At 41.3% G+C, this 12,803-nt stretch overlaps 1 protein-coding gene and 1 long non-coding RNA gene across 4 annotated transcripts; one reads left to right on the forward strand and one right to left on the reverse strand.

Annotated features, from left to right (window-relative positions):
- Positions 1-1,565: 1,565 nt before the first annotated feature.
- Positions 1,566-2,719, reverse strand: LOC130470491 (uncharacterized). The gene is made up of 2 exons (XR_008930936.1): positions 2,579-2,719; positions 1,566-2,238 (listed from the first exon to the last, which is right to left on the reverse strand). It is a non-coding gene; the product is annotated as an uncharacterized lncRNA (long non-coding RNA).
- A 418-nt stretch (positions 2,720-3,137) lies between these two features.
- Positions 3,138-9,401, forward strand: LOC130470490 (uncharacterized). 3 transcript variants are annotated; one of them, XM_056840708.1, is made up of 8 exons: positions 3,138-7,067; positions 7,152-7,301; positions 7,371-7,697; positions 7,764-7,913; positions 7,986-8,084; positions 8,653-8,826; positions 8,946-9,048; positions 9,190-9,401. In XM_056840708.1, exons 1-6 carry the CDS (start codon positions 6,993-6,995, stop codon positions 8,767-8,769), a joined length of 918 nt encoding a protein of 305 aa, XP_056696686.1. In that variant the 5' UTR covers positions 3,138-6,992; the 3' UTR covers positions 8,770-8,826; positions 8,946-9,048; positions 9,190-9,401. The 3 variants fall into 3 exon arrangements, with proteins under 3 accessions (XP_056696686.1, XP_056696687.1, XP_056696688.1); XM_056840709.1 differs by having other exon boundaries at positions 7,371-7,679; XM_056840710.1 differs by having other exon boundaries at positions 7,446-7,697.
- Positions 9,402-12,803: the final 3,402 nt, after the last annotated feature.

The following is a 12,803-nucleotide window of genomic DNA, read 5'->3' on the forward strand; positions in this document are numbered from 1 at the left end:
AACAGGTCAAGTATTCCGGGACGGAGGGAGTATGTATTTGTTAGACTTCTATTAAATTATCTTGTAGATGTCGTATGGCTATCTATCAATAAAGTAATTATACATTAAAGAAAATACTTGTAAGTGATATAGAGTACTACCTCTGTTTCATAAATATTTTTACAGTTACTAATGTGGGGTTTTTCCTGGTGCTGATGTGTTCACCCTTCAAAGGAGGTATCTGGTATTTCCTGGACCGATTTTCTGACAACCTGCAAAATAAGAATATTCCCGTAGGAATATTTCCTCCGATGCTTAAGTAAGTATTTGTAAGAGAGAAAGTTTTAGAGAGAAGGAAGAACATAATAGGAATGTTAAGTGAGAATGAATTGAATGTGTCATTTCCTCATAGGAATTGGACTATTTATATGACTAGGGTTTTGGTAATTGTGCCCAAAATCTAGCTATCTAATTGGCTGCCTATTCTGGAAGGTACACGTGACTTTTGTCATCAAAAATCTTACAAGGCTTAGTAGGCCTCTAACTGTTTGGGCTTTGGATCAGCCCTTCAACTCATCTTGAGTTCCGGCTGTGGGCTTTTGATAAGAGCGGTTTGAGTATGTTTTTTCTCAGCGGTGCCACGTGTCATAATATGAGTGTCCCACGTGTTTTATGCTACATCATTTGCCCCTCAACAAGAGTATATGAGGGTTCCACATAGCGTGCTTTTCTTGATTGATGTTTTGACCCTTGAATGCCTTTGTGCGACATGTGTTGTATGACATGACCTTTATAATTTCTTAATTATAATAATATGAGAGTCTCCGTATGCTTTTCTCTTTCATTTGTTTCCACCCCTTGAGACCTTAAGTGAGAGAAGTTTTTTGAAGAGTTCTTTCCTCGACAAAGTTTGAAGTGTTCTTCGCGTGTTCTTGATTTTCGCGCAGCTCTTAAGTTTTGTGAAGTCGTTCTATTTGTTAGAGACCAGAATCAATTGTTTTTTGGCTTTTAATCTTCACAGGTAAACTCTTTAGTGTTATTTCTTGGTTTTCTAACTTTTGAGTTTTCTTGTCTTCTTGTCTTTAAAGTCTCGGGGGCGGCATATTTTTCTCTTTCAAAGCCACTTGGCCAATACTTAATGCGAGGCCACGGTTGACTAAATGTCCTTTTAATTCAAACGTCTTGTTCCCTTATGCGGGAAGTCATTGCTCGAACAAAGAAAAATGATAATGCCCCGTCCTCGAGGGGGACGAAAGAGTATAGAATCTCGGACTCCACCTCTGAGAGAGGAGCTTGAAGATGACTCCCCAAGTTCTTCAGATAGTGAGGAGGATAGGCGGCCTCCCCCTGTGGTTACTGGGAGAAAAGACTCTGAACTCATATCGTCTGAGATTTATTCTAGTAGGAAATAGCTTCAATATTTGGCCAGGTAGGGTCGATTCTGCACGTTTTTTATTTTTACCGCGCGACTTTAGTTTTGGATACCTTACTGAGCGAAGTACTGTTGATTATCTATTTCCATGCAAGGTCACCGTGTATACAACTTGTTTTAGGCTTAGGCACTACTACAAAAATGGAATATAGAGTTGTTAGAATAGACTTTATAAAGTGCTTTAGAGGCGATCTTCTGCTCAACGCTTTATAAAGTTTATAAAGAAGTTGGAAGAGGCGCTTTATATGCCTAGTCATAAATTACAATGGTTTAAGAAAGGCGCTTTATATACCCTCCTTAAAAACAATAAATGGAGAAGGGATATAGAGCGGTTATCATACTTAACTGTTAAATAAGCCTAACAATATATAACAATCCCAAAGCCACAAAAGCAAAAAGAACAAACAACAAGAAGTTGTTTTACACCTCAAGAGCTAACAATTAAGCATTATTTGCACTTGATGGCCACTAGATATACATGCTACCTTTAACATATCTTGTTGAAGCTTACATCAGGAGTTTTGCAACCTTGGGATAAAATTTCCAATTCCTTCGCATCCACGGGTTATAAATATATTCAGCAAGCATATCAGGTACAACTTCAACTTGAGATTTGAATCATAACTGCACCTAACAACCCTCCGACAATCCTCTAGCAGCTCTTAACCAGCCCGCTAGCACGCAACTGCTTGTAACTTTAACTTTGCACAACACGAATAAAATAAAAAAGGATCAAGAAAAGACCAAATTATCTTGCTTGATCACCATTTATTTACAAGTCTACAAATGCAATTCTTCACTTCCCAAAAATAAAAAACTACATTGATCTGCAAGAAAACAAACAAACGAATTAGAAAAGTTTTTAATAGTGTACACAAACTAAAGACAAATCAAACAAAAAAATTCATATTTTATATAAAAATTAAACAATCAAGAATTCTTAAATTAACAAATACAGAGTAACAATCTTGAAGATAATCATCAATCTCCCATCCGATCTTTCACTTAATTGATCACTGTTATTCATGGATCATCAAATTAACCATCATAATAATTGCTATCATTATTAACTCATGAAAAAAACCCCTAATTCGTATTTCCTACTACGACTATAAGTATACTCTCCCAAATTACACCAAATTTAATAGGAAAAACAATTGAACTAACAACTATACTAAAAAAACTCTCTCCTTGATGCTGCCAATGCTGCCGCGAATGTAATCCCGATGTAAGATCTTCATTGTGATAGTATGGTTTGATTTTATCTCTCATCGTTTTGATTTATGGAAGAAAAAGACGAGAGAAAACAGAGGGATTTTGGAATTTGCAGAAACAGAGTTGAAAATAGGTGGAAAAACAAAAAATTAAAAGAATCGAGAGGATATATTGATGAAGTACTGATCTGATATATAGTTGGTGTCAAGGATGAAAATAGATCTTGTAGTTTAGATGGAGCGATGTCGGGAGTCTATAATTGGGGAAGTATTTCGGGGTTTGTGCCACGACCATCAGAACTTCATCATCTTTGTGCACCGTCATAGATCGGAAATTATACTTGCTTCATAGGTCACCGGAGGTGATGCACTCAGCAAGAGTCTCGGCGGACAAGGGTAGGAGGCGTAGAGGAAGGGTAGTCAATACCCACACTTTAGGTTTAAAAAGAAAGAGGAGAGATGTAGGGGGTATTTTCGCTCGGGCTCGAATTGCCCTTTTTCCCTACAAGGGGGCGGTTTTTAGAAACCTTTGAATTTTTGGATCTTGAAGGAGTCGCCACCAAACATTATTTTAGGGTCCCGTTTGGAAAGACCAAGAGTGACTCGATTTGGATAAGGCTTTGAATCTTCGAAACGGATGGGTGAGATCCGGGCACGGGAACGAGATGCTTATTCCGCGAGCTTTAGAAATTATTCAAGTACGTGGCACAACATTTTCGAAAATACCCTAGTTTAGACTATGTGGGTTTGAATTTAGAACAAATTGAATTTCTACTTTGTATTGTGATCACTTTGCTTTAAGTTAATTTAAGGGAACCTAAGATCGGTTTGTCCAAGAAATTATCTTTGTTAAGCGTGATGTAACCTTGCATTTTGTTGTATTTAGCATGTGCGGTGATGAAAGCAATAAAGCAAATTAAAGCAACATCACAATAGTAAATAAGTGCGGAATTAGTAAATACAAGACCCCCTAAAAATGGACTAGGGAGTAGGTCCACATTGCCTAGAAGGACTAGGCAAGTAAAGTTGCATAATTGAATGTGCGGAATTGAAATGCATTATTGAGAGTGCGGAATTGAAAGGTGCATAATTGAAATTGCAATATTGAAATTTGAACTTGGGACATGAAATCTGTACGCCAAACGGCTACTTGAAAATAAGTGCGTTCGACACGAATTCAAAGCCAAAAATCTCAACTTGGGAGAAGTTTCTCACCCCAAAGTATCCTAGATTTTGCATATAGAACTTGAACTTGAAAGCTTGAAACTTGAAATATTGAACTTGAAATACTTGAACTTGAACTTGAAATGTTGAACTTGAACTTGAAATATTGAAGTTAAGAGACTTGAATCTCAAAGATTGGGCCTTTTAATGTTGAAAAGGTTAGATCTTTGATGTGCTCTTACTTTGAAAGAATCCTAGTTTAGGGAAGTAGTCATGAGCAACCCTAAACATTGTTGGATCTTGAAATTTGAAAACTTGAACTTGTATATTGAAAAATGGAGTCTTGAATCTCAAAGACTAAACCTTTAAAAGTTAGAAAGGCATCATCTTTGATTACTCCATGTTTGAAAATGATTCTAGTTCAAAGAAGTGATTACAAACAACTTTGAACATCCTTGAATCTTGAAAGTTTGCATTTTTGTATTTTGAAAAGTTTGGATTTTGAAGAAATGTATGATTGTTGCAAGTGACATTTTTAAGAGTAAAAATGCCAACTTACTAATCATTTTGAAATAGAAAATCAAAGCAACATTGAATAGGTTAGGGTTGGGTTCGGAATTACCTAGTTAGGTTTAGGCAAGCTTTCCGATTAGAACTCCCAATTGCTTAAAGCTTGAAGATTGTATGGTGTTTTTGGAGGATTTTGTATTGATTTTTGTATTGAATTTTGAGGTGCAATTTTTGTATTACGACGTTGTATGTCGATTTTGCCTCCTAAAACTGCTCAGAATTAGGGGTATTTATAGGGGAGTTTGCTGCTAAACGCCAGCCATTGCCAGCGTCGACGCAGCTGGTAGCGCCCAGTGCTGGTGACGTGGCGTGGATGCTGCCAAAAACGACGGAAAGATGCCGTCCTTGCTTTTGGATTGTATTGCTGTACCATTTTACGAATTGTACGAAATTGGCACGTAGTGATTGCTTGGGGATTAAGGCTTAGCTTTCGTCTAAAAATAAGCCGTTTCGGGTTTTTGAATTCGGTTTTACGGGACGAGGCCCGCCTCGCTCGGTTTTGTGGGTCGGCGCCCGAATTTGACTTGCCTTATATGATTTTGAGTGGAAAAGGCCTTGTAAAACCAATGGGATAGTCCATTAGGTGAGATTGTACTTGGATTTTGAACTTGATTTTTGAAATTTGTATTTTGTACCGAGTTCCGGAAGGGGAACGACCTCGGGGATTGGATTTTGGCTCTTGGATTTTGGACATGCTTTTAGCAATTGGAATTTCCACACGGAGTTGCTCCAATTACCTAACAAGGATAATGGTATCGTCATCATCCCAATGGGGAGACACAAATTAGGTGTCTACAGAAGCCCCCACTTTGACTGAGCGTTCGGTTAGGAAAGCGCAAGTCAAAGTATTCGACTTGGGACGGAGAATGATCAAGATGTTCTGCAATCAAGACCACTCTTTGTACGCCGGTATCTGCACAAAATAAGCGTTAGAAAAAAGGACAAAGTCTACCTCGGTTCGGCTGTGACGACTCCGGCTTGTACTTGTATTGTACTTTCGTCTTTGAGTTAGGACGGAGCTTGACATTGAAAATTTTGAATTTTGAATTTCGAATTCTTGAATTTTGAACTTTTAATTTGAATACCCGGAGTTAATCCGCTGGGGATGTGCTTCACTGGGGACAAAAGCTTTTTACTAGCCCTTGAGATTTTGAAATTTCGGCTGACTTTCCTGGAGCTTGGGTCCGTTGGGAGTCAAATGCCTAAATTGTTGCATTTTTTGGACTTTGAATTTGACTACCCGGAGTTAATCTGTTGGGGATGTGCTTCACTAGGAACAAAAGCTTTTTACTGGCCCTTGAGATTTTAAAATTTCGGCTGACTTTCTTGGAGCTTGGGTCCGTTGGGAGTCGAACGCATAAATTGTTGCTTTTTTTGTACTTTGAAATGCTTGTTGACTTGATGCTCGCATGATCGTAGGCTTCTTGAATTTTGTAGAAAATTGTTTGATAGCCACTTGTAGTCTTGAATTTTTGAATTTTGTATAATTTTTTTTCTTGAACTTATATCTGCTATGGCATGGGTAGCCTAGGCGTTGATGTAGAATTTGTATACCTGCTTTGGCGTGGATAGCCTAGGCATTGGTGTAGAACATGTATACCTGCTTTGGCATGGATAGCCTAGGCGTTGGTGTAGAGGTCCCTGGTCGGGTCTGTACCGCCGCTGGGATTTTTTGCATTTTGACTTTTGTACTGGCTAGTATAGGATAGCCCCCAGTTTAGAATCTTGATGTTTTGTATTTTGCATGACTTAGTATGCCTCGTCACACTCGAAGAAAGCTTGCCAAACGCTCAGTGGTTCGAGTTGCTATGGAGGATGCTTCGGATGATGAAGCGGCTGCCACAAATGTGCCGGAGGGGGGCATGATTCCCTGGAGACTACCTGCCTTTGTTGGCACTGGTTGGAGTCCTTCCGATCTAGTGTTCCGACCGGACTTTCATTTGTCTCAGCGGCCTCGCGCTGGCTTGCTGAGTCTTGTACTGTGCTTTGAATTTGTGTTCTGAAGTTGTATAGGTTTTGAGCTGATTCGTTCATCCATAGGCCGATGGAGAGCCTTTGCGCACCTTTTGGTACTTGGCGGACCTTCAGAAGGTTTTTCGAGCCATCCGTGCTGACGAGGAGGCTATGAGCATCTGGTTGCAGACGGGCTTGGTCGATTTCTGGCGTGCCATGGGAGATACTCCGAGGAGAACGGGGATCAAACCCCGGCTACAGGCTTTGCTGGAGCGGTGGTGGGATACCACCAACACTTTTAATATGGCATGGGGGGAGATCACCATTACTCCCTTCGAGTTCGCCATGATTACGGGCCTTCCTTTTTCCGAGAGGACCGTGATTTTTGATTCTAGGATGAAGTGGTTCTCGAATACCGCCAGGGACTTGCTCGACCTTGTTTTTGATTTGGCGGATGATGACACTCATGCTTCTGTGACGGTGATCATGGATGCCATCCGTAGTGTAGGCATATCTGCGGAGCAGAGGGTTCGACTTTTCCTCTTGGCTCTGGTGAGCAGAGTGATGGCCCCGAGCAGGAACAACCGGGTGCACATCGGCTTCCTGACAGCTTTGCAGGATTTGAGGGCTGTTTCGAGGCTCAACTAGGTGGTATTACATACGGCCACCTCTTGTATGAGATGAAGTGGGCTTCTCGGACTGCGCCCGAGGGCGAGGGAGAACCGAGCATTGCTGCTTTGTGGAGTGTGCTGGAGGTATATGGGACTCCTTGTACTTTGTATCTTGTACTTGTATGCTTGTATCTTGATTTTGACTGATGCTTTGCTTGTTTTTGAAAGATTTGGATGTACGAGCACTTCCCGACTTTGGCGCCGGATCGTACTGGAGATGCGGCTTACCCGTATGCTGCCTCTTGGATAGGAGCGGTGCGCAGGAGGGTGCCTCTGTCGGCCTCCCGCAGAACTTGGCGGGTTTTATTCATCAGTGAGGTAAACTCTTGTACTGTTTTGTTCTCTTGTATTTGTATTGTATAGTTGCCTGAATTGTCTACTCTGTAGGTGGTTTGGCGTCCTTTTGCTGACGCGCCTATACCTGTTTCGGCCGCTCAGGCCCATTTCTTGTCTTCGAGGCAGGTCTTGCTCCCGGGCGTGTATCGCCATATGTGGTACTTGGGGGAGCGCGTGTCCCTTCAGCACAGTACGGGGAAAAGGCTTGTCCCTAAGGATCCACCGGGGTCCATGTTGGCGTCAGACGATGAACTCGCCCAACTCTACTTGAATGCTGGTGATGCTGTTTGCCTCCCTTGGGAGAACTTTGTAGATAGGAGGGGCCGCTATGAGGACCTTCTGGGGAGACTCGCTCCACCTGTACGCTTCGTACTACCGGTGAGCTTTTGAACTTTGTATTCTTGTATTCTTTGTTTGATTGTATGATTGGATGATTGTATGTAGGAGGAGGAGGTTGATCTTGAGGACATTCCCTATGCTGATAGGGTCATCCGCTATGAGAACTCGAACGGGGAACAGGTGGAGGTGACCATCCCTGTAGCTTTTCCTCCGCACCGGAGATCGTATGATGCTGTACCTGAGCATTATGCAGCTGTAAGTACTTGTGTTTGCTTGAAATTGATTGTAATCTTGTATCTGGAAATTGATCTTGAATTTTGTATGCAGGCGCCTCGGGTGAGAGTGCGTCGCTGGATGCTTTTGATTGATTCTTTAAAGAGGCATTGTGCCAAGCTGACCCAGAATCTTTCTGGCCGGGACAGAGAGGTGCTTCTCTTGACTTTGAAATTTGCATTCTAGAAAACCAAAATTTGGATGTTGATTCTTGAAATTTGTAATTTGTATCACTAGTGGAAAATACCCCTGTTACAGCCCCCTTGTTGAGGGGGGCATTTAAAAGCACGCCTCAACAACCCTAAGTCAACGCGGGTCAAAGATTTCAAAGAGATGTCGAGGCGGGCTTTTAATTGTTCTCCTCAAGACAACTCTATTGGGGCGGGCTTTAGTGTTGTACGCTTCAACCGTTTCAAGGTTGTGAAGCGAACATTCTATTGCTCGCTTCAACAGAGTCTCAGTCCGCGAATTTTAAAGCCCAATTAAGTAATACCCAAATACCCAACTCACCTCCATTATAATTAGGGTTTTTTCTTATTTCCTTGGCCGGCCGTTTTTTCTTCTCTCTCCTTATTTCCTTGATATTTTTTCATAATCATCTCACTTCTCATCTTTTTTTCTTGCGATTTATTTCAAATCACCTTATTTCTCAATTACAATTACAAATTGCGATTTAGATTTACAGATTGTGATTTATTTTTTACAACTCATACATTTACAGATTGCGGTTTATTTTTTCTTGAAAAAAATAACCATGGATTCTTCAACCATCTCATTCCCTGTGGCGTTTTCTCTCCAATCGTGTTTGCGGTTCGTGTTTGCGGTTCACAAAAGATAGAGAAACCAAAGCTTCGAACCATCCTCCCTATTTTCTCGACATGGTGATGCTAACAAGGTCCAATCTCCTTTTTTTTATTTTTTCAATTTAATTTTTGATTGAATTTGGTTTTTTGCTCTATTTTCTACTTTGTTCATGATTTGGTGATGTTTTGATTTCTTTGCTAATGTCGGCAGTTAACTCAATTTTTTGGTGAAATTTGTTGTTCTGCTTATGGATTGATGGTCGATCTTCAGTTAAAAAGATCCATCTCCAACGTTAGGATCTAGATCTAAATGGGTGAGTTTTGTTTTCTTGTCGTTTTTTTTTTACTACTTTTTATTACTACTTTCTGTTTTATTGTTATTGTTCAATTTTTTTTTTTGCAAAATTGTTATTGTTAATTAAATTGTGTCTTACTGGTTTTTTTTTTCTTTGCAGGTTTGTCATGGCTGTGAGATTCATTTTATTAGCTAATGAATATGCAAACAAATACATTTTGAATGGAGTTGTCGATTTGCTTAGTTTGGATTTTTCATATATTTGTACTTTGATTTATTCAACTTTGTAAGATAATATAGAAACTCATATGTACTCCGTATTTGATTAATAATAATAAAAAAGTTAAGTATTTCAAGATTTTTGTCTCCAAAACTTTAATAGCATGCGCAAATGTAAACTTTCATAGTATTTTAAGATTTTTGTCTCCAAAAGTATCAATTCGTAATCTGTTGAGGCGGGCAATAGTTGATTTGTGGGTCTGTTATGGGGGGCATTTGTCAAGCCCGCCTCGACAGAGAGTTAATTATTAAGCTTATTTATGGGTCTGTTGTGGGGGGCTTTCAAAAGCCCGCCTAAACAAATATTTTTTTGAGGCGCGCTTGGCCCGCCTCAACATGTCTCTGACCTGTTGAAGCCCCCTCTGTTGAAGCGGACCATGTTCGCCTCAACAAGCCCGAAATGCCCCCCTCAACAGGGTTTTTTCCACTAGTGTATAGGAGCGCCGTCGAGGTCGCAGAGGTTCCGTTGACAGGGAGCCTGAGACTTCATTGAGGCAGGAAGGACCAAGCTTGGATCTGGGACAGGGGTCCCGTGCTAGTACTTTCCAGAGGCATTCTGATGCTGATAGGGGAGCTACCTCTTTTGTATATGCTGATCCCACCAGGCATTCTTTTGGGGATGCGAGCAGTTCGAGGCCTTTTGTTCCTCCCCCTGGTTACTACTTCGGAGAGAGCGGTCCTCATCCTTGGGGTGCGGATGCTTGGGCTTATTGGTCGGAGATGGAGAGGATGCGTCAGGCTCAGATGTTTGGGGCACCGCACCAGTTCATGGGGATGATGCCGCCTTATCAGTACCCTTCCCCTCAGCAGGGAGTTTATCCTTCCCCTGGCACTCTTCGTATCTCGGAGCAGGAGTCTGGTACTCCCGGGACAGAGCTGGATCGGGATCTGGAGCGTTACCGGAGCCGAAACAGGGGCAAGGAGCCTGTGATTGACATTACGGCTGGTGATGACTCGGACTTGAAGGAAATAATGCCCTTGGTCCAAGTATGCATTCAATGTTAAGTCTAATAAATGCGGTTCAGTATTAATTAACAAGTTAATAATTCAGTGAGATCAAGTGAGCTGAATGCCTAGCTAGAGGCCGCTTCAGTTCAAGTGGAATTAATGATATTAATCCATAGCTTACTCTTGACTGAACCCGTAGGGTCACACAAATAGTACGTAAACGGATCAAGTATTTAATGGCATTAAATACTCCATCTATGGATATTCGGAATCGACGGATCTTGGTTTCAGTGGGAGCTGAGATCGTCACAAGCAAGAAATGAATACTCCGGAAACGCTGATATTGCCGGAAACGGAAATATGGATCGTATCGGAAATATAAATATTATCCAAGTCGTAGATGTTGCCGGAAACGGAAACATGGTACGTATCGGAAAATATTATCGGAAATGGAAATATTGCCGGAATCGAAAATATTGCCGAAAACGGAAATATTGTCAGAATCGAAAATATTATCGGAATCGAAAAATAATTTCGGAATCGGAAATATTAAATATTGTTCGTATCGGAAATGAATTCCGGAACCGGGAATTTAATCGGAAGCGTATCGTACGAATTAGCATCGGACGAGGCCTGCCGGACGAAGGCCCAGCACGAAGCCGGGCCATCGCCCAGCAAGCCAAACGCGCGCCACACACCCAGCCAAGGCAGCGCCCAGGCCCACCACAAGGCAGGCCCAGCGCGCGCCAAGGCCACGGCTGTGTGGGCCTCGTGGCGTGGGCTGCTGCTCGCACGCACGCGCATGGGCGGCCCTCGTGGGTGCCGTGCGTGTGTGTGTGTTTGTGTTCATGCTAGATTCCTAAAGCTATTAGGATTTGGTATATGATTAAATTCCTATTCCTAAAAGGATAAATTAATTAATTAGAGTTCTTATAGGATTCTAAGTTTAATTAATTCGTATCCTAGTAGGATTCCAGTTCCCTTTCCATACCTCTATAAATAAGTGCCTAGGGTCATTATTTAGAGACACAATTGAAGTATTCAAAGGGTAAGTTTTTGAAAGCAAAATCAGCCATACACTTGCAAACACAATAGCCGAAATTCCTAGTAACCTTAAGGGCGATTCTAGTTGGTCTAACTTGAGGCGGATCCGGACGTACTGTGGACTATCTACGGAGGGACGACATTTGGAGTCCTAAAGACTTGTTCTTGTTCGGTTCGGGCGCAGCTAGGGAGGGCACGCTACAAAGTGTATGCTCCTAAATTATGCTAAATGATTATGTGTAAATAATATGTTTCCTGGCATTAAGGTTTTTCCGCATGATTTATGTTTTGTCATATGTATCATAACCTCTCAGTGGTATCACGAGCCTCTTATTATTTCATAATCTAAATTGCATAACATGGTTAAATTTCACAAATTTGCAAGGATTAATTTTCGTAATTGTTAATTAATTGCAAATTGCGTTTATTTAATTATATGTACGCAGTTTTTCGGCAGTTTCTTCGTTACTCATCCAAATCGAGTAATTTTTGTGTCAATTCCGCATGTAAAAGGCATTCTCAAATTTTGACAAAAATGGTGTTTTTTCGCCGAAACCCAGAATTCGCAAATTCGAAGCCTAACTATGACTTTTCGGAGGTTTTAGTTTTTCGAACGCAAAAGTTTGTAAATTTAAGATGTTAAATTAAATATTTGCGATTCTTGTTGATAAATCTTGAATTATTGATTGACCTACTGTATATGTTTAACAAGTTTGAATGCCTAGCCTTGTTAATTATGCAATCTAATTTGTAATTATAATTAATTTGTTGAAAATTCTAATAATTTAGAATTGATTTGATTTTCATAATTAATTAATAATTTAATTAGATACCTATGATTAAAAACCACCATAAAAATTGTTAATTTGTGTTAAATTTTAAATTTTTATGACCTAGATTTGAATCCATGTTAATCGGAAATTAATTGATTAATAAATTTTCGATTTTTCGCCCTAAAATTATGAAATTAATATATTTTATTAATTTGTCATTAATTTTGAATTAAAAATTTTAAATTTTTATGCAATCGCTCATAAAACTTGCACGCACAAAGCAATGGACGCTACGTTTTACCCTTAAGGGGTGTTGTATAGTGCGGGCATGAGACGACGAGCAAGGGAGCTCGTCGCCCATGCGGTACGAATGCAGCGAGCAAGGCGATGGCGCGCGAGCACAAGGCAGCAGCCCTGCCTTGTGTCGAGCGCTGCGCGCATGTGGGCGATGGGCGAGCAGCGATAGCACGGTACAAGCAGAGGCGCGCGCGCGCGACGGCGAGAGCTGGTCGCCCAGCAATCGCAGCTCAGCGCGCCAACACGCGTGGCCTCGAGCGCATGCTTGCGCGAGCAAGCGAGCGAGCACATCGTTGCTGCTGCGGTGCGATGGGCGGGCAGGCTGCGCGCAAGCGTAGCTTGGCTTGCTGCGTTTGCGCGTGGCTGCTGCGATGACGTGCCATGGGCCAACGATGGTCGTGCAATCGATGGGGCTTGGGCGCAAGCCCAAGTG

This window comes from Spinacia oleracea, chromosome 3 (assembly GCF_020520425.1).
Source record: "Spinacia oleracea cultivar Varoflay chromosome 3, BTI_SOV_V1, whole genome shotgun sequence".
NCBI lineage: Eukaryota > Viridiplantae > Streptophyta > Magnoliopsida > Caryophyllales > Amaranthaceae > Spinacia > Spinacia oleracea.